The sequence below is a fragment of the Ascaphus truei genome, chromosome 1, assembly GCF_040206685.1.
Source record: "Ascaphus truei isolate aAscTru1 chromosome 1, aAscTru1.hap1, whole genome shotgun sequence".
Lineage (NCBI taxonomy): Eukaryota > Metazoa > Chordata > Amphibia > Anura > Ascaphidae > Ascaphus > Ascaphus truei.
Window position 1 is genome coordinate 133,464,585 of NC_134483.1, and position 27,992 is coordinate 133,492,576.

General features: G+C 40.7%; 3 protein-coding genes across 4 annotated transcripts in view; 1 reads left to right on the plus strand and 2 right to left on the minus strand.

The window, feature by feature from the left end:
* LOC142492361 (perilipin-2-like) overlaps positions 1–13,287 on the minus strand; it is a 45,062-nt gene extending 31,775 nt beyond the window's left edge. Inside the window, exon 1 of the mRNA XM_075595009.1 lies at positions 13,214–13,287. The gene's annotated coding sequence lies outside the window, so the exon portion shown is untranslated. The remainder of the gene's footprint in view (positions 1–13,213) is intronic.
* LOC142492387 (perilipin-2-like) overlaps positions 7,709–27,992 on the minus strand; it is a 447,955-nt gene continuing 427,671 nt past the window's right edge. Inside the window, exons 1-8 of one of the 2 annotated variants that reach the window (XM_075595033.1) lie at positions 13,214–13,300; positions 12,636–12,677; positions 12,228–12,423; positions 11,346–11,428; positions 10,844–11,096; positions 10,199–10,383; positions 8,823–8,957; positions 7,709–8,386 (exon numbers count right to left, since the gene is read on the minus strand). In XM_075595033.1, coding sequence (XP_075451148.1) covers positions 8,012–8,386; positions 8,823–8,957; positions 10,199–10,383; positions 10,844–11,096; positions 11,346–11,428; positions 12,228–12,423; positions 12,636–12,662 — 1,254 coding nt within the window. In that variant the 5' untranslated portion in view covers positions 12,663–12,677; positions 13,214–13,300 and the 3' untranslated portion in view covers positions 7,709–8,011. Of the gene's footprint in view, positions 8,387–8,822; positions 8,958–10,198; positions 10,384–10,843; positions 11,097–11,345; positions 11,429–12,227; positions 12,424–12,635; positions 12,678–13,213; positions 13,301–27,992 lie in introns of those variants that run through there. The other variant, XM_075595038.1, reaches the window with a different exon arrangement.
* LOC142468386 (uncharacterized) lies at positions 20,998–24,021 on the plus strand. The gene is made up of 3 exons (XM_075574932.1): positions 20,998–21,191; positions 22,583–22,660; positions 23,024–24,021. Exons 2-3 carry the CDS (start codon positions 22,612–22,614, stop codon positions 24,019–24,021), a joined length of 1,047 nt encoding a protein of 348 aa, XP_075431047.1. The 5' UTR covers positions 20,998–21,191; positions 22,583–22,611.

Sequence of the window (27,992 nt, forward strand, 5' to 3'; positions counted from 1 at the left end):
CTTTGGTTCTATAATAAGTCTTAGGCCTGGGACATAGTACAGGTGCGATAGTGCGCGACTGAGCGTGTGACGTCACACGCGCCTGTTCGTGCCGAGATCCGTGGCCTGCATGTTTGAGCGATGAGGGGTGTGGCGAAGGTGTGACGATTAGTTGCATTGCAACTGTTACAAATATCTATTTGTTATTCTTGCAATTCGCTGTCAGCCCCCATCACTGCACTCCTTACCTCCCCAGCCCCCCCCCCCCCCAATCTCATATAGGGACCAGTATTCGGGATCTACATGCATTAACAGGTGTTAATTGGATTAGGTTTACCTAATAGCTAGTCTCATACTGGGCTCTCATCAAACTAAATGTACAATGCTAATTAGTTTTGGATATATACCATATGTGCATGACTAATTAATTAGCTTTTCTCTATATATATATATATATATATATATATATATAGATATAGATATAGATATAGATATATATATATATATATATATATAGCGTTCATACCTAACAGGCATTCCCTGATGAAGTCATTGTTATGACGAAATGCGTGGGGCGTGGCTAAATTGTGTGGTATACACTCACAGAGCTAAGGACTTACATGCTGTGTATGAGCTACCGAGGTTCCCAACGATCGAGTGTTTACTAGAGCTAGCACAAACTTATTGAACTGCTGGTATCCGGAGGGCAATCTCTTCTGGGTGCAGAGGTGACTAGGTTCCGTTTCCGCAGAGCGTGGAGAGGCGACGTCGGAGAACGCTGGGACCTCGAGGTGCACTGAGAGGACCGCGCAGTTGGTGATTGAGATTATTCTCATACATGCTTTATTCCTTGCTATTTTTGTGAGTGGGCATTTGTCTGTTTTTATGTCCCATAAACATTGTTTTTTACGATAATACACTAGGTGTGCGCCTGTGTTTTTTTCTCTTTTTAGTTAATTGGATTAGGTTTACCTTCCCAGTTATTTTTTTAAATATGTAATAGAGTAAAGGTTATGTGTTATACTCAATCAATATATCCTATTCACACATTGGTTTTGAGTGCAGCCAAGGAGGGGTCCTTTTCTACTTTTTGTATTAATATTACCATTCATCCCTTCAATGCACCTCCACCATTATTGTTAGGATGAGGCAAGAGTTCTTTTCCTACCCCAATCCCCACCCCTCTTTTTCCTTTACTGGTTACACTATATATACCACAATGGGATTATTGGGGTCATCACGTTTTCAGCAGGGGGAGAGTGTAACCCCCTTGATAGGATACCTGTTAGGACCAGTATGTCAGGCCAGAATGTGCACTCATGTTAAGCTTCCATTTTGTCTGGTCATAACTAGTTAAGATTCTGTAGTCAGCTTTTTGCTGAAATATAATTCATAAATGCACTCAGTTTCTCTGCTAAATTGCATTTCATTCTTCCTGGCCAGGATATCACTAGATACTTTTGTAAGGTCAATTTCCTGGTGTTTTAGTAGAATATAATAGAATGGTTCTCTGCGAGAAGCAAGGTAGAGAAATAAAGTTGCTAAGACTCAAGGTCTCTTTTGATAACAGACAATGAATAAGCTATGTATTCAGAACATTGCTTGTATTGAAAAGGGACACGTCTCAAAAGTCACGCCACTAATATGTCCTGCCCCTAAATCACGCCTCTAATCAAAGCTACGCCCAAGACACACCTAGTATACGCCCAGGACACGCCTATGTTACGCCTCTAACTAATATCTTTTTTTATTCTGTATAAAAACCATTACCCTATGAGTAATAAATTGAGACAAAGGATTTGAAACCTGGCGTGCGTTACGTTTCATTTGGTTCGTCTCCCAGGCCTGATAAGGTTCATCAAAGATCGAAGATAACAGTTGCAGGGCATGAAGCTTCCTGGGAAGTCTGCTGCAAACAGGTGCAGATAGTGTATCCAGTCACAAGGCTTCAGTGTACCTGGCAGAGGAAAGGTTCCTCTCGGTTCTGGAGCGTGGGTGAAGGAAAAACGGATTTTCCTTTCAGTTTTGGTGTCAGAAGTGGGATTCGAACCCACGCCTCCATACAGAGCATGCAACTAATATATATTTTTGAGTCTTTCTAGGCACAGGTTAAAGCTGAAAGTGCACCTACGCATGACGGGTTAATGGTCAAGCATTTTCTACGCAAGCACGCTCTTCATCCCAGATGAAAAGGCCATTTAGATGCTACTCATCACCAGCATTGCAGTAAAAATTTCTTATCATCATGGATACACATCACGCACGTCAAAATAGTGCCAGCCTAGGCACAAACAGCTAATAAAGACAAAGACACAGCGCCTGCAAATAAGTGTTTTGATGGACACAATACTCTCTGACCACTAATCATCAAGGGAAAAAGGTTATAGGCAAAAATGTCCAGGCCTCAACACACGAACTTTGAACTTTTTATTTTTACAGGTTTTTATTATTTTTCAGTTACAATGTATGCTCCATTATGTTTGTGTACGTGGCGTCCCATAAGGATGACAAAATAGTATAAGGTATTATTTGTTTAACTTTGTTTATTTTGTTTGGATTTCTAGGTTAATAGAATCTTCCTGCAGAATGATATCCCGGTGGGAGAATGCTTTATCAGTCAAACACACGGTTATGTTAATTGCTCACAGGTAGAATTAGAAACAGAAGAGATGCACCCAATACACAAGTGCTAAAAAGTAGTCTATGGGAAGAATAAGTTTCAAGGAATTTATTCCCAAATGTAGGAGTTGGGTTACTGTATAACAGGTTTACAGGGATATCCTAAATCATACAGCCACAGACATTTACTCATTTAACCAAGAATAGGTTTAGTTTAAATTAATGACCCCGCAGAATAAAATAGCTCTAGACTATATTTTAGCCTCAAAAGGAGGGGCATGTATGCGCCCTAGTTAAAGCGCAATGTTGTGTATTTATCCAGGATTTAGGGACCATGGGGACTTGGTGGTTGGATTGATTTGCTTTGAGCGAAACTAGCGAATGTTTTTGTATGTGTGTGTTTGTCCTACTCATTGCTCTCTATGTATTAAGTACAGCAAAACTCTGATCCAGAAGTGCGTTGCAACCCCCACCGACGCTATGCCTCTCTGCGGTGATGATGTCGCCAGTCCCCCAGAAGAAGAGACCAAAGAAGAAATCAACTGGGCTGATATAATGGCCGGAAAAGAAAGGAATGCAGTTATGCACAACTTGGACATCTTGGTCCATCAGGACTATGAAATGGTTAACTGTTCTGTTCTTTAAATAGACTGTCTCGTAAGGATATGGGGGACTGAGAAGACTGGATATGAGGAAGGTGGGAGGTCACAAAGGGAAGTGAGTCAACCACAAGGAAAGGATCACGTCAGCCATTGTGACCATAGCAGCCATCTTGGTCCGTTTTGCCATTCTGAGTAAATGCAGTATGAAAGATGTGTGCAAGAAGAATGTTTGTGCAGTCGCTCTTAGCAGAAATTAGCCCCCACCAATTCTCACAAATAGCTGACCCTTAGATTATGTGACATATTCTAATCTATAGAAATATTTAATGATATATATATATCTCTCTCTATTGGTTGTGTGGCATGTGGGCCACTAAGATTGTACTCTGCAATCACACTGCCCTTTGTTATCTGGGTTTCATTCTTCCCACTTTCTATGTATCTGACACGTTACCCCAAGGGAAGCTGAGAAATCGAAAAGATCTGACCAGGACCATTAGTTCAAACCGCATTGCAGCTTGGGTTTTTATACCTTGTTTAGGTGTTCTGGATCTCTATTCTAAATTAAGTGATCTTATGGTAAATATTAATGATGCTCTTAATCAGACATGTGTGCTATCATCCGTTTGACTAATGAACAAGAGCAGATCCGGACAGTATTATTACAGAATAGAATGGCTCTTGATTATCTGCTAGCCTCACAAGGAGGTGTTTGTAAACTTGTAGGACAGAAGTGCTGTGCCTATATTGAAGATGAGTCTAGCGCTATTCATGAAGATATGGATAAGTTACAGGAAATTCAGGCAAGGATGCGTAAAGAATCCTCAGGCCTTAACTTAAATTGGATGTCAGGACTCACTAGTTGGATTGGAGAATTGGGTATGAAAATTCTCTATGGTTTTATTGTAGTGATTAGTATAATCGCAGCAATTTTTGTTATTTTTCACTGTGCTAAGTGTGCAATGCTTTCATTTGTCTCAAGGAAACCTTCAGTTTCATCTCACGCCATGTATGCAACTAATAATTCATATGTGGCCATGAACAGAGTCTATGATACTATTGGTCCCCATAAGGCCATTGTCATAGAGAAGCGTACCTAGTAAGGGTATTTGTTCTTTTAGAGAATAAAAAGGAGGGATTGTTAGGACCAGTATGTCAGGCCAGAATGTGCACTCATGTTAAGCTTCCATTTTGTCTGGTCATAACTAGTTAAGATTCTGTAGTCAGCTTTTTGCCGAAATATAATTCATAAATGCACTCAGTTTCTCTGCTAAATTGCATTTCATTCTTCCTGGCCAGGATATCACTAGATACTTTTGTAAGGTCAATTTCCTGGTGTTTTAGTAGAATATAATAGAATGGTTCTCTGCGAGAAGCAAGGTAGAGAAATAAAGTTGCTAAGACTCAAGGTCTCTTTTGATAACAGACAATGAATAAGCTATGTATTCAGAACATTGCTTGTATTGAAAAGGGACACGTCTCAAAAGTCACGCCACTAATATGTCCTGCCCCTAAATCACGCCTCTAATCAAAGCTACGCCCAAGACACACCTAGTATACGCCCAGGACACGCCTATGTTACGCCTCTAACTAATATCTTTTTTTATTCTGTATAAAAACCATTACCCTATGAGTAATAAATTGAGACAAAGGATTTGAAACCTGGCGTGCGTTACGTTTCATTTGGTTCGTCTCCCAGGCCTGATATCTTCGATCTTTGATGAACCTTAACAGTTGCAGGGCGTGAAGCTTCCTGGGAAGTCTGCTGCAAACAGGTGCAGATAGTGTATCCAGTCACAAGGCTTCAGTGTACCTGGCAAAGGAAAGGTTCCTCTCGGTTCTCGAGCGTGGGTGAAGGAAAAACGGATTTTCCTTTCAATACCTATGATTTCCTTGGTGTAAGGATTCTGCTCGATCTGTGATGGGTTTTGCTGAGGTTCGGGTTTTCCAACTCACCTGCCCGTTCTGCTCACTGTGGCAATTTGTGGGTACTGACAGCCTGTTATATAAGGCTGCTGCAGTTCCTATGGGGAGTCACGGAGCAAAATTCTTATGTTTGCAGCTCTTATTGGTCTTTGCGGTCATGCTTTACCCTTTTGCCTGTTTTGACTCCCCTGTTGCTGACCCCGGATCGTGACTCTAACCTCGCTGCTTTCAGCCAGCCCTTACCTTTGCAACTCTGCCGCCAGCCCTGACCCCTGCCTGCTTACCGACTTCGGATACTCTTAGGCTGCGTCTAAACTCACACAGACGGAACGGAGGGGAGGTGCACCCACGCTGCAATTATCTTGCTAAAGCCTGAGATTTTCATGGCTTTGCAGGGTATGCAGCGGGCATGATTTGGGGGCGTGGCAATGACGTTCCGGCGCGGACGTCACTTCCCTACCTCACATCCCGATCCACGGGCATTTTTTCAGATTCAGCATCTGAAGCACTGTGCAGAAAAGTTCACGTTCCCCCGGTATGGAAATGAACTTTAATTTTGTGTATGTTTTTTGTGTTGTGTGTGTTTACCACCAGCATACAAAAAAAAATGGCGTCACTTTGAAAATGTAATTTTACTTTCATTGGAGGAGACAGGTCACGTGATCATGCCATCGCGCAAAAAAATAATCACTTGACTCATGTATCATTCATAATCATAGTGGGAAACAGGAGACTTCTTATTACTGACACATACTACCCTGGTCTAATGAAAGTAACAGATGTATAATTGTCATATACGACTCTTATTTTAGAATAAGACAGTGTACAGTGTATCTAACAGTAGACGCACTGTAAGTGTAAAGGAAATGCAAAGCCATATAAACTTTTAAACAGGATAAAAAGTGAGATTTTGCAGTTCTGTACCAAAATATTGCCTCTTAGCAGAAAGGTCCTGCCTTCTAATAGTGACATTCTGTTGAAGTCTATGAGATTATTGATGGTAAAAATTAATGAGATGTATAGAAAGTTAGTGGGTTAACAGGTCTGTAATAAGAACAGTTTTATCAAGAACAATATGGCACTTGTTGGAACAGGGTCTACATGAAGGTCACAGTTCCACTGGTGGGGGAGGGGGCACTTCCTCATGGTCACTGGTTGAAGAAAAGGCTAAATTATAGAACTAGTACAAAGCATATTTGTATAATTACACTACAAGTTTATATCTTTTCAATAACCAAAGACAACATTTTGATGCACATATTGGAACGTGAAAAATGATCACTGAGAATTGAATTCATATCTTGTAGATCTTTGCATTAAATCTATATTTGTCAAAATGAGCCGGGTATAAAAATAATTAGGGTAAAGGTTATTCTAAAGAACTTCCTTTGTGCAAGTGGACCAAATAGACTTTGATGACTCATGAAGGGGGAAAATGGAATCACAGTGTTTCATGCTGTTGCAACATTCCTCATCTGTCACATTCAGTTTAGTCTCGTTCATTGAACTTTGCACAAACTAAGGAGCTCTGTATCAGTCCCTATCATGGCCCTTCTGTTTCTTAATAATTCAGAGTCTCACAATTGTTAGGCAACAGAGTACAATACATGATTCATTGAACTCAGTCCTTTTAGAAAACAAAAAAAAAAAAAAAGGTAACAAGTTGAAAGTAAGTGTGTTGAACGGAAATTTTTTAATTCACATACCAACAGAATGTTCCTCTAACAATGTTACCCTGAAACAATAAAGGCAATATTAGCTGTATAAAATAGCTATACTTCAGTCCCTCAGGAGCTAACAAGCAAGTTAATGCCTCCTTTTAAATGCACCGTAACACATGCAATTTATTATCTGCAAATGATAATTTCACGAAAACATTTGTATTTGATTAATTTGTATATGAATATATAGAGGTCATGATAACAGATAATACACTGATTTGATAAACTCATCTTCATGCTGCTGTATTTAGCTGAAAGCTTTGACTGAACCAATGGAAGACAGGAAGTGCTGTGCTCCTCAGCTCACACACAAGCAGAAATAGGTACTAGATTAAGGGCAGTACACCTTTTAAAGCAACAATCACTGTCCCCATCTCCTCCCCTCCCCCAATGGTTTGTTAGCTTACCTGAACCAGGGAGTCCTTTGGATCTAATTCAGTGATCCCCATGCCGGAGATATTTGTAAGTTTGTGTGCCGATTTTGACAAAAAAACAAAACAAAAAAAAAAATACAAATATTAGACACGGGTTATGAATCAAAACTAGCAATGTCATCCTCCAATGACGTAGCAACCTTTTACACCGTCCTTGGTGTGAGCGTACTCTGCCCGGATACGGTACAACAAGGGGAGCAGGACAGTATTGGAAACTCCAAGCTGATGTGAGGCAGCCAAGTTTAAAGGACCTGGATTTTAGGCTCATGTTATGAGCTTCTGTACAGGATCTTGATGGAAGAAACATGCTTTTAATTCAGGCAAGCAATTTTGGATCTCTGCAGATCCTGTATATAAAACTACCAGCATTAGGACAAGTCAGGCTTTCGTAGGAAACAATTTGTCTAACCACAGGAAAACAAGTTGATTAATGCTGAAATATTTATTGCAAATACAAAAATGTGATAGCTGGACAAGTGCACATTGTGATTCTTCTGGCATATACAATTTGCACACATTATATGCGACATTCATCTAAAGCCCACCTTCACTGAAATCTGATGAGAAATATTTCTCACTTAAGAAATTCAGGTATACATTGTAGTTCATATGAAAGGGGCATTTAGGATCACGAGAACCGATTTCTTTTTACGTGGATTGCAAACAGTGACTCAAGTCTAGTGTTTAAGTTAGTGACGAAGAGGAAAAACATGGTTGTTTAGGGTTCAATTCAGTCTTCCTGGCTCAAAGTTTCTGCTCCTTCACATTTGTGCTCACCATGGGACCCAGCCAACTGGGGGTAAAAAGGACCAACCATCCAGTTTAGTGGTGTGTTGTGGACTAGATAATCCATTAAATCATCCAGATAAGCCTTCATTTTTTGGAGCTGCTCTCTGCTGGTGGTCAGGAGGCCGTCAGACACTTCTCTGAAGGAGGAGGCAGAGTGGAAGTTCTGGTAAATATCTCCTGCCATGGCACCAACACTATGAGCTTTGTCTTGGATGTTCTGTGGCAAGCCGTGCATGCTGGATACCAGAGAGAGACATGTGGTCTGAAGCTGCTGAGACATGTTCCGGGCAATTGCTAGTGTGCGAGATTCAATGTGCTGTGGAGGAAAAAGCCACAATAAATAAAACGGTTAGTCCCCATGAACACCAACATTCAACTGAAACAGTTGTATTAAAATACTTGTCAATTTAAGCACAAGAGCCACTGTTAATTGATCATGTTGAATAGAAGTGCATTTTAGTGACCAAGATTGCAATAGTTGGCCAATACTTGTAATATTGGCAAAATTTCATGAGTTGAAAAGGCTAGTGCTTGTTAATGTTACACAACAAATGCAGTGCTCAGTACTACAGACATTTAGACAGGATATAATTTATATTGGACAATTCAGTATGTTCTTAGAATTGAAGTTCAAAAGTTAAATTTGGCCAGCCAAACATTTCTATGACTGTACACTATGTCACCCCACAACAGAATAGAAGGATTAAGGGTTGAACACCTTTCGAGTACAAACGCAGAAATATCAGATTTACCTCAGTACTTTGAGCCTCATCAGTATCAGACTGTCCTGTGCTGCTCTTCCATTCCACCCATGAGTTGTAGAGTTGCTCTTGAGCATTGTGCATCTTCTGGTTGGCACTGTCCATGTTCTTCCTTGCATACTCGATCTAGAAACAGCAGCACAACATGTGAGGGTTTGGACCACAAGATACATGTTCTCGAAAGAGCAGGAGCAGCCTTTACTCTGACAAATAGTTGCAGTTTTCTAATGGAGACATTTGTAGATTAAAAAAAAGGGGGGAGGGAAGTGGTGGATGGGCTGGGCGCTTCAAAAAGTGATATAAAAGTGGTGTTAAGAATTATTTAAAATAAAACACAAAGTGAAAAATACACTAATAAACCTTACACTGAACAGTGAAAAAAATAGTGATATAGGGGTATAAATTGCGGCTCAATTTCCTCTGCACTCATACTGCAAATCCCAGGATACAGAGTTTTCTTTGCTTGGAGGTGAGGAGGAGCGCAGGATGAATCCGTGGTATATGTAAAAGAAAATAAACAAATATAGTGCAGACTATAAAAACTGGTAATGTCACCCTGTAGTCTGTAAGAATAGAACTCACAAAATTGGTCGTATGTTATGGCATGTCAGAGATCCATCTCTCTCTGACTGGAGCCCTTTGAACCGCAAGTGCCAGGATACCCCTCAATGGGTAAGTATGGTGTATATGCAAGAAAAAAGGAACCACAATAGTGCATACTATTCAGCCAAATATATTAAAAATCATCGAGTAAATTAAACTCACATTTTCCAAATAATAAACAGGTATGGGAGAGAACCGCCGATTTGTCTGAAGGACCCCGTCTGCCTGCTTCAGACAAATCGGCGGTTCTCTCCCATACCCGTTTATTATTTGGAAAATGTGAGTTTAATTTACTCGTGATGATTTTTAATATATTTGGCTGAATAGTATGCACTATTCTGGTTCCTCTTTTCTTGCATATACACCATACTTACCCATTGAGGGATATCCTGGCACTTGCGGTTCAAAGGGCTCCAGTCAGAGAGAGATGGATCTCTGACATGCCATAACATACGACCAATTTTGTGAGTTCAATTCTTACAGACTACAGGGTGACATTACCAGTTTTTATAGTCTGCACTATATTTGTTTATTTTCTTTTACATATACCACTGATTCATCCTGCACATTTGTAGATTGCCAGAGACTGGCACAAAAGGTAAAGTTTAAATAGGCTGGCAAAGTTCTGCTTTAAAAAGACCATTGGAAAAAAAATCTGTTTACACTAGAATTCTACGATAATCATACATACAAGTCTGCACCACCTCAACCACTGGTTTTACAGAATTGGCTAGGAACAGAGACACTGAAATTTTTGCACCTACCAGGTCAACTGTATGATGTAGCTGAGAAATTGCTTCCTGGCTTCTGCATTTGACATCCTTGACCCGAGCCAGCGTTTGCTGGTAGCCACGCTTGCGAAGTTTTGAAGAGAGTGACCCCAATCTGATGTAGTAGTTGGGCTGCTCTGTTCCCACTTCAAATCCTTCAATATTTGTGGCTTCCTTGGCTAACAAAAAGGATTACATTTAGGGACAAGTTGAGTTTTCAATGTTTTATATTTAACCCTGAAGGGGTGCCCCCCCAAGTAGTCACTACATCATGCCCAAGTGAGGTTTGTTTTGCAACTTTGAGCATGGACACGATCTGTCCAGTGACTGAATGGAGAAGAGCGAGGGGCTGTCTCCCCCCCTACATCCTGTGACAGCACTGCCAGGGGTGCCATGGCACTGACTCTCAAATGGTTAAGGAAGATGGTGATCTGGATATAGACACTGGCACATGGTTAAGTATATACTGTAGTGCTGTTACCCATACCAGTACTAAAATAAATGCATTAGTTATAGTCCAGAGGAAGGCCAATTGCAACAGCTCTGTAGATGGAGGGTATCAGAAGTGATCACACTGTTGCACATCTTGCCAGTCTGGCTATAACCAAAATAAAGACTGAGCAGGTTGAAAGTGCTTACCCAATTCTTCCTCCGTCAGCGGCAGGTATTGATCCAACAGAGTCTCAGACTTCGTCAGCGCAGAATCAACTCCGCTGCTCACCATCTGCACAACACTGCTTCCTAGGACGGTGTTAATGCCGCCATTCACAACAGCCTTTGTCATTTCCACACTTCCATGGACAGCACCTTTTGTTTTATCAACTACCCCTGTAATGCTGTGCATCACTGTGTCTTTGGCACCAGCCACTGCATCAGATGCATTGGAGATCACCTACAAAAGAGGATAAGATTGCAAGGCAAGTGACAGATCATGTGAGGTGACCTTTATCCCTCATCTGTCATAATGACTATTGCCAAAACAGAGGTACCAGAATAAACCATATAAATCTGCAATAAGCCACAGCCACCAGGGAGTGAAAATATATGAAAACCAACTGCACTGGAACATACATGATCTTTTGCACCTCATTGATGGTCATATTTTACATTTGCCAAATACTGTTAATGCTCATTGACTTACCTTATCACTAGGTTGATACAGAATAGGCAGCTTCTCTTCAATTTTATCCAGCCCCATGCAAGCATAGTTGTTGGCAAAAGCAACTAGAAGAAAAAAGTCCTTAGTCTGATATTGATGGCACAACTAGATTCTACAGAAAGATAGTAAAATAGCCAAATCCATTGTCAAAGGACGTAGGGGAAAGGCAGTGTCTAGTATAGGTAGTAGGGGAAATGTTAGACCAAACTACTTACTGGGAAATGCATCAAGTACTATAAATCTGACTACTCCAGGAACAAAAACCCACACCCCAACAAGGCTATCCAGGCAGCAATGTTGAATTGAAGAATGCCATAAAGTAGTAAATAAAAAGCATTCAGTAATACAATTAAGCCTTGCATCGCAAGCACCAGCAATTGATATATTCTGCGAAGCTTGCAGCATATTAAGTCACTGAAAATAGTTAGGTTACTATTTAAATTGGTCCACATTGCAAAGTATGAAACTTTACACATTCCCAAAACTCAGGCCAATAATAGAGTCCTAAAATGATTACACCACTACCCTATCTGGCTCACTTCCCTACACCATGAAGCAACCTCAGATTGTGTTAAGGAAGCTGCAGTCACTCACAGTTCTGAAAACAACATTTGTAATTAACGTATTTAAAACTGGGAACAGATTGTGGATTTCACATTGCCAGGAATAATTTGTGCATATAAAATCCATCAAGTGTGAGAGCACCATTAACTTGCAGAAGTCTAAAGAACCTTAGTAACCTTATTTTTGTTCAGGGAGTGAACACTGATCTGGGATAATGACACAAGGTTCACCATACAGAACAAACATGTCAGCAGTTCACACAACATGACACTAATATCTCACAGACTAGGTCAAACTTACTTTGAGGCTCCAGTTTCTGTATGATGGGCAAAGCACTGGCGATGGCCACTGAAGTGATGGTCTTCACACTCTTCTCTGCCACATCACATACAGACATCAAGTAAGGATGGTTGTCTTTGGTGTTGACATAAGCAGAAGACACCATATTGTAGGTGGAGCTCACCAATGGCAGGTTAACCAACCTGGCCACCACATTCTAGGAACAGAAGGATGGAAACACAATGAAACAAAGCTGCATGCAGTGGGATGTTCAGTTTAAAATGCAACTAGTGCCAAGCTTCAGTACAAATGCTCATTAGACAAGCAGTCTTTCTGGGGTAGTTCTGATAAACCAGAAAGGGCGAGGAAGCTATAACAAAGTACAGGACAAAGAAAGGGAATACATCACTCAAGACACAATGCACATACCTGCTGTTGCTCCACTACTGCAGTCATCTTGTCACGTTTGATCTGAAGACAAAATAAAACCAACATTAGATCTCACTAAGAGCACACATCATATAACTACTGAGATTGCTGAGAGTCACTGCAGACATGTACTAAACCTCAGATCTGAGACACATGGGGCTGGGACTAGGGATAAAGGAGAAACTGCAGCCCCCAGGTTTATATATTTACATTATGGTAATGCATGTATAGCTCCCACCCAAAACTAATGTTCATGCACTACTGCTTATCTGTATGTAATATACAGTGAATATAGCTTTAGAGAGTTCATAGCAAATATTACACCGGGGCTATTTAGGATCTCTGAAAATAAATAAAAAGTCTTTAAAGAGTGTTTGTTTTAAATGTGCATTACTACTACATGGAAGCAACATATAACGGCAAACAGATACTCAGGGAAGGAAAAGTCCAAGCTAATGATACTGCGGCTTAATAAAGAAAAGGATCCGGAGTCATCAAAATGTTAAAACGGACGTGCCAAGAAACAGCAGCCAAGCTGTGAAAGTGCCGCACCCAAGACCAGCAAAGTGTCCACTCACCGGAGTATCCGCTGCAGACACAGAACTATCGCTTCCTCCGGACAAGTTCACGTTCCACTCTCCGAACAGTGACTGCAGCACAGCTCTGAGCGCAGATATTTATATCCCGCAGGCCACGCCCTCCTGCTCCCGCGAGACTCTCTCCTGAGTCTGACAGATCTTCCCTGTTATCAGCTGGCTGGGGGAATAGCGAAGTGACGTCACCGGGCAGCTAGCTCTGCATGTGTCCCTTGTGCTGGGTAAAGGCTGCTAAGGGGCAGAGATCCTGGCGCTGTGTGTGTGACTTATTGCTGCAGCTTCATTACATTAACATACAGTGGGAAAAGGCTACTTAGGCTCCACTGAACTGTTGTGCTGTCTGTGTTATCTTTATACTGGGAGAACGGAGATGTTTATAACATATATTCTTTCTGGGCGTGTCCTCAACTCTTATAATAAGTCTTAGGCCTCGGACATGGTCAAAAAGACCGTGCTGAGGCGCGCTGAGGGGAAACATTATCCCTATCAGCGCGGCTTTAGACGGCGCTTCCGCACGCTTCCGCAGGCGTGCAGGGGCGTGTGGAAATGCAGGAGACAGGCAAGTTTAAATGTTGCCACTCATGCAAGCGCAGGGCCGTCACGTGACTGCCAAAAGTCAATGGCAGTCCGTGACGTCGACGCCGTGACGTGGCGCGCGAGCCCTGCCTCCCGAACCTCCTCCAGGCAAGCCTCCCACCCGGCACACAAGCGCGCTCGCTGACGCTCATGCAGGGACAAGAAATATCAGGAGAGCATGAGCGTCAGCGCTGCCCAGCGCTGCTCCCTGCAGCATGGAGATGCTTTAGGCCTGGGACATAGTACAGGTGTGTGCGAGTGTGCGACTGACTGTGTGACGTCACACGCGCCTCTACATGCCGAGATCCGTGGCCTGCATGTTTGAGCGATGAGGGGCGTGGCGAAGGTGTGCCGATTAGTTGCAATGCAACTGTTACTAATATCTATTTGTTATTCTTGTGATTCGCTATCAGACCCAGGATATTTCACATTTAGTAAACTTGGTGAACTCTGTGTCAATCTCAAATAGGGACCAGTATTCGGGATCTACACGCATTACAAGGTGTTAATTGGATTAGGTTTACCTAATAGCTAGTCTCATACCGGGCTCTCATCAAACTAAATGTACAATGCTAATTTGTTTTGGACATATACCATATGTGCATGACTAATTAATTAGCTTTTCTCCCTCAATATATATCGGGCGTTCATACCTAACAGGCATTCCCTGATGAAGTCATTGTTATGACGAAACGCGTGGGGCGTGGCTAAATTGTGTGGTATACACTCACAGAGCTAAGGACTTACATGCTGTGTATGAGCTACCGAGGTTCCCAACGATCGAGTGTTTACTAGAGCTAGCACAAACTTATTGAACTGCTGGTATCCGGAGGGCAATCTCTTCTGGGTGCAGAGGTGACTAGGTTCCGTTTCCGCAGAGCGTGGAGAGGCGACGTCGGAGAACGCTGGGACCTCGAGGTGCACTGAGAGGACCGCGCAGTTGGTGATTGAGATTATTCTCATACATGCTTTATTCCTTGCTATTTTTGTGAGTGGGCATTTGTCTGTTTTTATGTCCCATAAACATTGTTTTTTACGATAATACACTAGGTGTGCGCCTGTGTTTTTTTCTCTTTTTCTCTTTTTAGTTAATTGGATTAGGTTTACCTTCCCAGTTATTTTTTTAAAATATGTAATAGAGTAAAGGTTACGTTTTATACTCAATCCATATATCCTATTCACACATTGGTTTTGAGTGCAGCCAAGGAGGGATCCTTTTCTACTTTTTGTATTAATATTACCATTCATCCCTTCAATGCACCTCCACCATTATTGTTAGGATGAAGCAAGAGTTCTTTTCCTACACCTTCCTACCCCCATCCCCTCCCCTCTTTTTCCCTTACTGGTTACACTACATATACCACAATGGGATTATTGGGGTCATCACGTTTTCAGCAGGGGGAGAGTGTAACCCCCTTGATAGGATACCTATGATTTCCTTGGTGTAAGGATTCTGCTCGATCTGTGATGGGTTTTGCTGCGGTTCGGGTTTTCCAACTCACCTGCCCTTTCTGCTCACTGTGGCAATTTGTGGGTACTGACAGCCTGTTATATAAGGCTGCTGCAGTTCCTAGGGGGAGTCACGGAGCAAAGTTCTTACGTTTGCAGCTCTTATTGGTCTTTGCGGTCACGCCTGTTGCCTGTTTTGATTCCCCTGTTGCTGACCCTGGATTGTGACCCTAACCTCGCAGCTTTCAGCCAGCCCTGACCTTTACAACTCTGCCTCCAGCCCCGACCCCTGCCTGCTTACCGACTTCGGATACTCTTACAGGACTCTGTCCCTGGGCTCTGGTCGATTTATTTGCATCCCTACCTGAGCCCTGCGGGTCCACTTCCTGATTTGAGATGAGCACCGACACACTTGGACAGGCTCTCAAGCCAATGACTGAAAACCTAAAGAAGGGTTCATGTGATTGGGCATCAGGAGTGGAGGAGTTGAGAGAGGAGAGATTAAGAGTCCTAAGTGGAGCATGAGGAGAGCAGAGCGACAGAGACTGGGATGATAGTGGCCCCTGTTCCAAGGAGTGGTGGAGGCAAAGATCAGCACGAGACCGGAACCATCCCAATTCAGCCTGGTTGTTAGCGGCCACGAAGAGGACAGCCAAGGTCCAAAGACAAGTTGCTTGGGAGTCGTGAGTAACCCCTGAGGGGCTCACACTTTAAACCCTACAGTACCATTGACTGCACATACAAGTTCCTCCAAAGCCTAATATTGGGTCCTCGTAATAGGATCAGAACAGGTTTGGGAGGTTATTTCCTTAATACAAAACCATGCTATTCAAATACGTGTCAGGTCACATTGACCTAACCAGGCTCCTGGCCGGTTGTTTGGTACTAGCCCTGATATATGCCTGCATACGGTTCGGGTAATAAAAAGGGGTTACACATACAACCATGTTCCATCATATTTCAACCACTGTCTCCAACCTATTTTGAACTAATTGATAGTATGGACCTGCAGCTTAAACAATATGTATTCAATGCTAAAAGTGTTTCTTAAGTAAGCTTCAACAACTAGTTATTTTTTTTGTATTACTGTTCCACATCTGGTTGCACAGTACATTTTTATGGCTGATGAGTTCTCACTCATGTATCATTCATAATCATAGTGGGAAACAGGAGACTTCTTATTACTGACACATACTAGCCTGGTCTAATGACAGTAAAAGATGTATAATTGTCATATATTTGACTCTTATTTTAGAATATGACAGTGTACAGTGTATCTGTAACATTAGATGCACTGTAAGTTTAAAGGAAATGCGAAACCATATCAACTTTTAAATAGGATAAAAATGTGTGAGATTTTGCAGTTCTGTACCAAATATTGCCTCTTAATGGAAAGGTCCTGCCTTCTAATAGTGACATTCTGTTGAAGTCTATGAGACAATTGATGGTAAAAATTAATGAGACGTATAGAAAATCAGTGACTTAACAGGTCTGTAATAAGAACAGTTTTAACAAGAACAATATGGCACATGTTGGAACAGGGTCTACATGAAGGTCACAGTTCCACTGCTGGGGGAGGGGACACTTCCTCATGGTCACTGGTTGAAGAAAAGGCTAAATTACAGAACTTGTACAAAGCATATTTGTATAATTACACTACAAGTTTATATCCATTCAATAACCAAAGATAACAGTTTGATGCACATAGTGGAATGTGAAAAATGATCACTGATAGAATTGAATTAAGATCTTGTAGATCTTTGCATTAAATCTACATTTGTCAAAACGAGCAGGGTACATTTTCCCCTTAATGAGTCATCACAGTGGTTCTTGCTGTTGCAATATTTCCTCATCTCTGTCACATCCAGTTTAGTCTCGTTCATTGAACTTTGCACAGACTAAGGAGCTCTGTAACAGTCCCTATCAGGGCCCTTCTGTTTCTTAATAATTCAGAGTCTCCCAATTGTTAGGCAACAGGTACAGTGTACAGTACATGACTCATTGAACTCTAGTTACCTTTTGTTTTCTAAAAGGACTAAGTTGAAAGTAAGTATGTTGAATGTAAAAATAATGGAATGGAAAAATAATTTAATTCACATACTAATAGAATGTTAGTGAAAGAAGGTGATTGAGTGATGCAACATGTGATTGAGTGATGTCACATGTGCTTGAGTGATGTCACAGAGGAACAGTGTTAACCTGAAACAGTAAAAGCAATATTAGCTGTATAAAATAGGTATAGTTTAGTCCCTCTGTTACTCAGGAGTTTACAAGCAGGTTAATGCCTCTTTTAAAGGCACTGTGACACATGCAATTTATTATCTGCAAAAGATCATTTCACGAATAAAACATTTGTATTTCTTGATTCATTTGTATACTTTAAAATATGTAATTTAGAGGTCATGATAACACATATAACACATCTTCAAGCTGCTGTATTTAGCTGAAAGTTTTGACTCTGAACCAATGGAAGACAGGAAGTGCTGCGCTCCTCAGCTCTCACACAATCAGAAATAGGAACAATAGATTAAGGGCACTACACCTTCTTTTAAAGCAGCAATCACTGTCCCCATTCTCTCTCCCCCCCACCCCCCAAATGATTTTTGTTAGCTTACCTGAACCAGGGAGTCCTTTGGATCTAATTCAGTGATCTCCAAACCCGGAGATATTTGTAAGGTTTTTTTGTGCCGATTTTGACACAAACAAAATTACAAATATGGGCACGGGTTATGAATAAAAAGTAGCAATTTCCATTTTCCAAATCGTGAAAACGGAACTTTCTACATTTTGGGGCTGAGTGAAGACAAACCAGAGGGTTTGAGCAGGGAGTTAAAACTTTATTATTCTAGATATTTGATCACATTATTCAACATAATAATTGCACTATATGTAATACTTGATTTAGTCACTATTTAGTGAAGGATTTCACTTTAAAGTTTTAGCGCCTTTGTTATACACTATTGTCAAGAGAGAGGGGATTTGGCCCGGGATTAAAGGGGTTACACCCCATTTGCCCACCCTCTACTCTCACCTGGGAAGCAAGGGGTTAACTGGACTGGGGTCCAGTAATGTGTTTTTGCCTTGCTTCAGCCATCCAACTGTTTATTCCCCTGTATAAATGTATTGTTTCTGGGCCAGTGTCTGCACCACACACACACTGGGGCTTAAGGGGTTAAAGAGCTGCAGTTTAGGAAAATACATTAGGATGTGTGGTGTCTTTTCAGAAATATCTGGGCTTCAAAAGGCTTGATTGAAGTTGGGTGTGAAAGTACAGAGGGGGTTTGGTGTATGTTAACACATCTGGCTGGTAGAGACAGCTAGGACCCAGGCTGGGGCATTGGGTGTGAAATATAGCACCGGTGACAAATGTTCACTACCCACAGCCCTGCGTCAAAGGATTTCTTGATGGGGGCCAGGGGTGCGGTTACGCAAGGAGATCTCAGAATGAGTGACCTTATTAAATATAAGAATATTATGAGATGTCCTCGGCTGAACATGCTAAGAGTTACATATGTGTAACCGGGGGACCGAGCCGCAAATAATGATTACAGACACATGATGTCTCACCGGTACTAAGAGACAGATATTAATATCTCTCTTAATTTTAATATTACACAGTAATATTTAGTCTTATTGGGTGCGTCATGCGTGCCGAAATGTATTAATATGTCTCGCGTGCCAGTAAGTACTACTGAACTGAAGTTATGAAGTTATTTAGATAGGAAAAGCAGTTTTTAAACGTCCTTGGGTGGAAGGAGTTTTACTTTGAGGAAAACTGTCAACCTCACCACTGATTTATGAGAGGGGCTGGGTTTAGGTTGTGTTCAATGGGAAATAATTGTATAAGAACCAGGCTCAGCCTATGGCTATGGTCCTTCATGTCTTTCGTGTCTTGGTGATTTTGAAGATTGCTGTATGAACTGCCAGTCCAGAATTATGACTGTTTCATCATTTCCATCTTAAGTGAGTGTCCATATTTTGTCTGTTATTTGTATAATTTCGTGTGTTCACCTTTTTCAAGGAATAAATTTAATTTTATCATATCTAAGTCTCGTTCAGTTCAACCCAGTTATATTTGGTGGCGTATTATTCATAGCCTGTCACAAAGCTCCCGTCACAACTATCACTTAGGGCCTCATGCAGTAAGCGACGATTATGTGAAATCGGCAAGCTTATCGATTAGTCATGTTATTGGCGTTTTTCCCTCTCCGTATGCAGTAAGTGCCGAATACATTCAAAATCAACCAGAAAACAAATCCGCCCACTCTCACGATGATGAGCCGATCACACACAGGTGTATCGGCGTGCGTGGCGGGGTGCTGTTAGGTTGCACAATCACAAATCTTGCTGAATCAGGCGAAACAAGCATGTTTTTGATTGCGCGCCATATTTAAAGGCAACGTGTACTGCTAATCATTCTCTGTGTTGTTGGGAGTGAGAGAGAGAGAGAGACGCACAGAGCTGGACGATTGAAGATTTGCATATTGACTGAGAGACTTGTTGTGTATTGGGTGAGCTTTGTCCTTTGTTGTTTTGTTTACATCTTTGTCTTGTTTTATATGTGGAAGTGGGTCGTGTGATTGCCTGTACATTTCTTGTCTGTTTTTTGTGAGTGCTGGAAGTATGCCCGCAAAGCGTGGGAAGAGTGATGCTGGTGGGAGTGGGAGTGCTACTCGTGCGAGTACGCGTCGGAGTGAACGTTCTGTTCAGGGGAGTGATGTTGCTGGTGCACCGAGTGGTGTTGCTGGGAGTGGGAGTGCTGGTGCTGGGAGTGGGAGTGCTGTTGTTGGGAGTGGGAGTGCTGGTGCTGCGAGTGGTGTTGCTGGGAGTGGGAGTGCTGTTGTTGGGAGTGGGAGTGCTGTTGCTGTGAGTGGGAGTGCTGGTGCTGGGAGTGGGAGTGCTGTTGCTGTGAGTGGGAGTGCTGGTGCTGGGAGTGCTGGTGCTAGGAGTGTGAGTGCTGGTGCTAGGAGTGTGAGTGCTGGTGCTAGGAGTGGGAGTGCTGGTGCTAGGAGTGGGAGTGCTGGTGCTGGGAGTGCTGCTGGTGGCGCAGTTGCTGATGGGGTGTCTGGTGGTGGCGTGCTTGCTGGTGGCCAGCTTTTGGAGGCTCTTCCATTGGAAGAAGGAGAGTCCAGTCAGCACCAGCCAAGCTCTGACCCTAAACCTGCTCGGAAAAAACGTGTGGAGAAGCCACGTAATCCTCGCTTCAATGACCAGGAAAATAGGGCTCTTGTCACTGGCATTCTGGAGCACTATGACAGTCTCTATGGACATTTAGTAGGTAAGTGTAACTTTACATTTATTATTCAAATACATGTGATCCTAGGTCATCTGAGTTTTGTTCATATGCAAATATGGGTACACAATATCTTTCTATGTTCATTAGTGTGGAAACACAGCTTTTTATCATGCCTTACAAGGACAAATAAACACAGGCGGTCAATTTGCCAGAACTGCATACAATATGAATGCAACCTTGCTTACATGTATAGGTTTAGTAGTGAATGCTCATGTGCTGCACATATTACACATAAAACAGCATGTTTGCTATCTCTTGGAACAGCTAGCAGTGTAGGAAACTGGTGCTTATATTATTATTAATTTACCTCATATCTTTTATATGTTTTTCAAGGGCGGACAAGTGCAGCAAGCAAAAAAGAAATGTGGGACACAATAGTCATTGGTGTCAATGCCTGTGGGAATAGTGTCAGGGACAAGTATCATTATCGGAAAAGATTTGATGATATTAGGTCCAAATTGAAAAAGAAAATACAAGACCAACGCGTGCATGCTACTGGCACTGGAGGTGGGCCCACACCACAACGTCTCATATTGACTCCATTGGAGGAGCTGCTTCGGCCAAAATTACTTACCGTCGTCGTGGAAGGCTTGGCTGGTGACCGTGACATTGGAATTTATCCGTCACAATTTCCAGCAGGTGATAAATATTACTGTACTAGGCGTGTCGTTGCTTACAGTTATTTTGCATATTTACACTGCTTTTTATACTGTCTTCACAATATAAGCATACCTGCATCTATATATGTATATGTCTGATTCTGTATATATATATCTCAAAATAGACATATATGTAGTAGTCCTACTAAAAGCAGTAACTAATATAGCACGTGCCATTGCGTGCTCATTTACATGTGAATTCCCAAAATGCATAGCTGCAGTGGAAGCAATTGATGGTGGGCGAAGATGGGGAACAACAGGGTAGTACACATGTGTAACACATGTTCATGAGAAATTATTAGTAGCTACAGGTACAGAACAGAAATATGTATCATATTATTGTGTATTTTATTGATTTTACTCCGACAAACATGACATTACTGCCTATTTTAAGCATGCATCAAAGAAATTGCATGTAACGGCCTACAAACATCACTGGCACTAACACATCTATAGTTGCTTATGAAAAGGTCCATTTTTGCTTTATGTCATATACAGACAGCATAATGAGGCACACGTATCATATGTTATGTCATTGTTTTCATAACTTAAACACTGCAGATGACTACTTAGCTCATCTACCATTGTGTTAAAGCAGCTGCAATTAATATCTCATCACAGCATACACTTCAACAGAGGGGGTGGGGTTCAGCACACACACTAATTACAGCCTCATTTCACGGTCAACTTAGTTCACACCATTTGCACCTGTTTCAAGTCATTGAAAGGTGTGGCTGATTAGGCTTTTTGGGGAAGGGAATACCTTTCTTACAACCTGAATAGCACAACTGAAGTTAATCACACTCATTTGAAAGCTTAACTCTAGCTACTAAATGCCCCAACAACTCATTACTTATCAAAGCGTACGTCACACATTAGTTCACTCATATCTATAGTTGAACTACTATCAAAGACACATTATCACACACTGCATGTGTTGTCTTGTTGAGTCACAGCCACATTCAGGTGTGCCACATCTTCGATTAATGTACCACACATATCCTCTACCAAAAACAACACTTTTTGCAATATGACCACCTTCATGATAACCATTGTGAATGGTCATCTCATGATAGTTATGTACATTATGATACTGATATCACTACACAACATATGATTTTTATGTACTCATTTAATCTATTTATCCTCACGCATTACTGCAGAAACATAGTATGTTGTATGTTAGGGAACTCAAAAATTCTAAGTACACAGGCATGTACAGTGTTATTACAACTATTTATGTTCACTTTCACACACATTTTCGGTTAAGGAACTGATGTTGTTAGTTAATCATAAATACAGAACATACAATAAGTGTTTGTTCAATATTTACACATGTAAATGTAAAACTTATGTTATTGTTATATATAGTTGCCCCTGGAGGACATGTGTCACCTGAGATGGAACAAGTGTCTTCACCTGGGTCAGCCAGCTCAACACTACTAGAAGGTGAGTGTATCATTTGCTGGCCATATAATATGTGCTCTTCTATATGTTATGTTGTCATGTGCATTATTTGTTTTGCACATCTTCTTTAAATAGGATTACTTAGTGTCAGTGAAAATTAAGTGTAAGGCAACATGTATTGTGTTAGTGATGTTAATTATCATGTAGGACTTCTGAGTTTAGAGCAACTTTTCATTCATTCATATTTCATACTGAGTCCAAACATTATTCGTAAGTCAAGGTAGTTTTTAATGAGGTTATAAAACGTATGCTAACATGTTAGGTGTTACTTAGGACACAGTACAATTACATAGTAACACAGCATACATTAACATGCCATTTAATAATGTGTACATTTCTTTTTAGAACATCATGGTGATGAGGATGATGAGTATGATGAGGATGACGCCACAGAAGAGACTGAAATACAATCATGTGACCATGAAGAGGTGCCAATAGAAACTGTTGTACCGCCAAATCGTCCATCAACTTCCACATACGATGCAATTGTAGCTTCAGAGGGAAAAATAGTGGACGCAGAAAATCGTCGCCATTCAGACATGATGACAGTGCTGGAAAGGATGATTGGACTGCAGGAAGAAACAGTATCACAATTGGCACATCTCCACAGAGTCTTCATTGAAGTGCCTAAACAGTTGCAAAAAATCAACACCTCATTCGAAGCATTAGTTGTTCAGCAAACACAAGCTAATTACTGGAGAATGACTAATGTACCACAATTCAACACCTCCCAGCCAGGATCTGTTCATGCAGGTCAGTTTTCACCACATTCATCTGATATTCATTCACCAGGCCCAAATGTTACCGGTCAAGTAGCAGACATTGCTGTGCAGGTTCCTGATGACATCCTACCGCTGCCATCTGTACAAATTCAGCAGCAGACACCTACAAAGGAGGCGACAAAAACAAAACAAGACACACATGAAACAGACCAACCATCACTTGTGCAGTGTCTACCAACTTGCTCACATGTGTCACTGGGCACAAGCCCTGTCCGTGAACAGTCACTACCCAAAAGCCCTGTAGGTGAGTCGCTGCCCAAAAGCCCTGTAGGTGAATCGCTGCCCAAAAGCCCTGTAGGTGAATCGCTGCCCAAAAGCCCTGTAGGTGAATCACTGCCCACAAGCCCTGTAGGTGAGTCACTGGCCACAAGCCCTGTAGGTGAGTCACTGGCCACAAGCCCCGTAGGTGAACAGTCACTGGCCACAAGCCCTGCCCGTGAAGTGCCAGAGGCCACTCAAAGTGGCTCTGTTGTGCCTAAAGTTGGTGGCAAAAGAAAAAGGAAAATTCAAGAGACAACAAGCAGGCCTGTTACTCGCTCGCAAAAGGAACAAAAAAAATAAATGTTATAATTCAGAAAATATGTGTTTGGCCTTGTTTTGTTGACTTCAGATTATCTAATTACTATTGTATGTATGCTGAAGACTGTGTTGTTTCCAAACTTTCAACTATGTTCTTGTACACGTGAAGTTTTGGAAATGTTAACACTCATAATTAATTGTGTTATAAATATTTATGTTGTAATCGTCTGTTCAGTAATGGTCCACCAGGAGCCAGTTGCTAAGTTTAGAGAAGCTGCCATTGACTTTGCAGCAAAACATTGCATTTGGGTGTGTTAATTGATGTAAGAATTGCATATGCATATTAGTCACATGCAATTATTAAAACACCTAAGTAAGTGCAAACATCTTTCTTGTACGTGTACAGCAGGATTATGTGTAAATTATTACTTACCTTTGCCTTGCTTGGCCATTGTAATTTTGTCCTTTAATCAGTTGTGTGTTCGTTTCTATAACATCTCAGAATGTATAATAATATATATACACACACACACACACACACACACACACACACACACACTGAGTGAGTGTGAGTGTGAGTGTGTGAGTGTGTATATATATATATGTATATATGTGTATATATATATATGTATATATGTGTATATATATATGTATATATGTGTATATATATATGTATATATGTCTATATGTATATGTATATATGTGTATATGTGTATATATATATGTATATATGTGTATATATATATGTATATATGTGTATATATATATGTATATATGTGTATATATATATGTATATATGTGTGTATATATATATATATATATATATATATATATATATATATATATATATATATATATATATATATATATATATAGTACTATATAAACTGGTATACACAAACTAATACACTTCATGCTTCCTTGTGAAAGCACACTATTTTAATAATACAGGCCTAATGTTTGAGAAATATCCTAAGTATGAGACTCTAACAGTATTGTGCTTAAACAAATGTTTATTACTTAATTCAATCATGTTTCTCACCATTTAAATAGGTTTCATACAAGGTATACTTAATGCCATCAATGTTGTGTGTACTCCTGCAATATAAAAAAAAAAAAAATATTATATATAAATATATATATATTTTTATAAGAGATATATTTATATATATATATATATATATATATATATATATATATATATATATATAAATATATATATATATATATATATATATACACACGTATTTAAACTCATGCAGACAGGGAGTTAACCAGACTTTCACATACACACAGAAATGTAAGCGGGGAAAAAACATTTCTTTTTGCAGGTGTGTTTTTACTGATATGCCTGGCTAAGAAATATTTTCACACACTGGTCTTTGTTAGTTTTCAAAAAAACACTATGTGAACGCATTCACAGTCTAGGGATGTTTTTCACAAACGAGATAAAAGAAGGAGAAATGTTTCTCCCACAGTCCCATATCACGAACCACAACTGTTAACCCAATTAGACAAACAAATCCAATTGGCGTTTGAAATAAGGAGTCAAAGTAGTTAGTTTTGTTGACCTTGACAAGGAAAAACAGGAGTTTGTTAGCCATTCAGCACATTCATTTTGATGAGCAAATAACACAGACCTGCACACAGCTTTTGTGCTACTCAGACATGGCTGATGAATTCGTTAACAATATTAATCCCCTTTTAGGGTATAAGTACATGATCTGTGAAGCCATCTTGAACAGTCGCGGACAGAAAGCAAGCACACGCCAAATCGATGATTTCATTCGAGCAAAATATCCTTATTACCAAGACCGTAAGCATGCACGGAATTTTAATTCCTCAATAAGATTCACTTTATCAAGTAATGACTTTTTTGAACGTGACCAGGATAAGCTACAACACACCTATGGTTTCTGGAAGATTGCCCCGGAAAAACAATTTCTCCTGAAAGACGGCACTTATATTGTCGTGAAAGGCATATTTATTCCTAATGGCAATAGCAATGTATCCGCTACTACTGATCCGTTTGAATCGATACGTGCTGCAATATCTGCAGCCTCCATTCCTGAAACCCACATTGTACAAGAACAAAAGTACTATGATTATGTACCAAGCCTTTCAGCTGAAATTGCATTGGAATGGGAACCGGAAGAAATGAACCTACCTCCCGACCAATTATTTGAAGAAAGCAGTGGCGATTCCTATGAGCGCATCCTGGAGGAGATATGTGCCATACTGGATTCAGCGGTTGGGTTAAGCGTGGATGAAAATGGCTTGCATTTCTGGAGCGACCAGTTGCAGCCAGGCGAAGAGTTAATTCTAGAAGAATGGTAAATATAACAATCGTTATGCGTTGACTCTGCGTTTAAATTTTTTTTTTTTTTGTAACCACCATTTTCACTTTCAATGCGTGGATACAGCGTAACATTGCAGACTGCATAACATGTAGCGATCACAAACAAATTGTTTCCTAATACAATATAGTAGGACCTGAAAGAGTAGTACACATTGCTGACGGAATAAATATACGTACTTTCCTATCCCTTTAAACATATTAGCAACATTTTACCATTACTCTAACACATACCTGTTTTGTTATCATGCAACATCTACAACATTGAAAACCGGGTCCACCACGTATGACGTGGGACCCTTGTCATGGGCCAAGGCGTCCTTAAAAAGGATTAGTGATGTAAGTCCCGCCCCCAAGCGACGTGCGCGCCTCAAAGCCTATTGGCTGTCATGTTTTGTTATAGTAACGGTAACTGCAGTGTGTGATGCGTGCGGCTCAGTGTTTGTAGGCGTACCCTGGGCGTTAGCCGAATGTTAATTGAGTGGGAGGAGTGTTAGCGTGCGTTTCACGCTGGCTTAACATGACGTCACACGTATTGCATTTGCGCATTGTGTTATCGGCCGTGCTTTCTGTTCAAACACGTCTGTTTAAAAAGAATACAGATGTACTCGTTTAGAACGAATGTAGTTTCGTCTTCATTGTATTTGAAATAAAGATGTTATGTTTACTGGTATTTTCAACATGTATTGAACGCACAACGTACGCTTTGTTTTGCGCATGCGCTAACAGTTAGTGGAGCCAAGCGTGAAGTGCGTGCGCACACAAAGATGTGCGCGCACATCTTTCAGTATACAGGCAACGTTCACTTCTTATACATAGTTATGCCTGCTACAAATTTAAAGAAACATTACATACTGATGAACAGTTTTACTTCTAACATATAAGTGAGTGACGTGTGTATCTACACAATCATATAGAGCTGCGTAACGCGTTGTCACGGATGCATATCTAGTAAGGTGCCATCTTTGACCATCATGTGTTTGCTGTATTTCAGAGATGTCGGGGAAGATACAATCGGATCAATGTATGATTTCAGAAGAGTCTACCTTTATATGAGATGATTGTGAGGAGGAGCCACCGACTACTATACTACATATGGAACTAATTTTATATTGCTTGCAGCGCTTATTAACAAACAATTAAAAATGTGATACCCTTATGCCTATATTGCATAAGCACTTAATTAACATAATGATGTTGCAAAAGAGTGCCTCATGAATTTTTATTGAGTGTTCTTTAATGACTACTAACATTTTATGACATGGTGTGTTTTATATATAACAACCATTCCCACTCTGCTAACACATTTGTGTATTCTAATATGTAATGGAACGTATGACTGTCGAAACTATGTAACAATAATAATAATAATAATATGAGCATGTTCATGTATAGGGCTGCTAGTTGTACGCAGCGATTTACAGACACATGTTTCAGCCTGAGGTCCCTGGCCCGTGGAACGTACAAATGTTTTTTTGCCGCATGAGGCACAGGGAGATAAAGTGACTTGGCCAAGGTCACATCTTTCAGTATACAGGCAACGTTCACTTCTTATACATAGTTATGCCTGCTACAAATTTAAAGAAACATTACATACTGATGAACAGTTTTACTTCTAACATATAAGTGAGTGACGTGTGTATCTACACAATCATAT

Coding starts and splice junctions, on each gene's coding strand:
- LOC142468386 (XM_075574932.1), top strand. CDS start 22,612: ATGGAACAAGTGTCTTCACCTGGGTCAGCCAGCTCAACACTACTAGAA. Junction 22,661..23,023: donor CAGCTCAACACTACTAGAAG/GTGAGTGTATCA, acceptor ATTTCTTTTTAG/AACATCATGGTGATGAGGAT.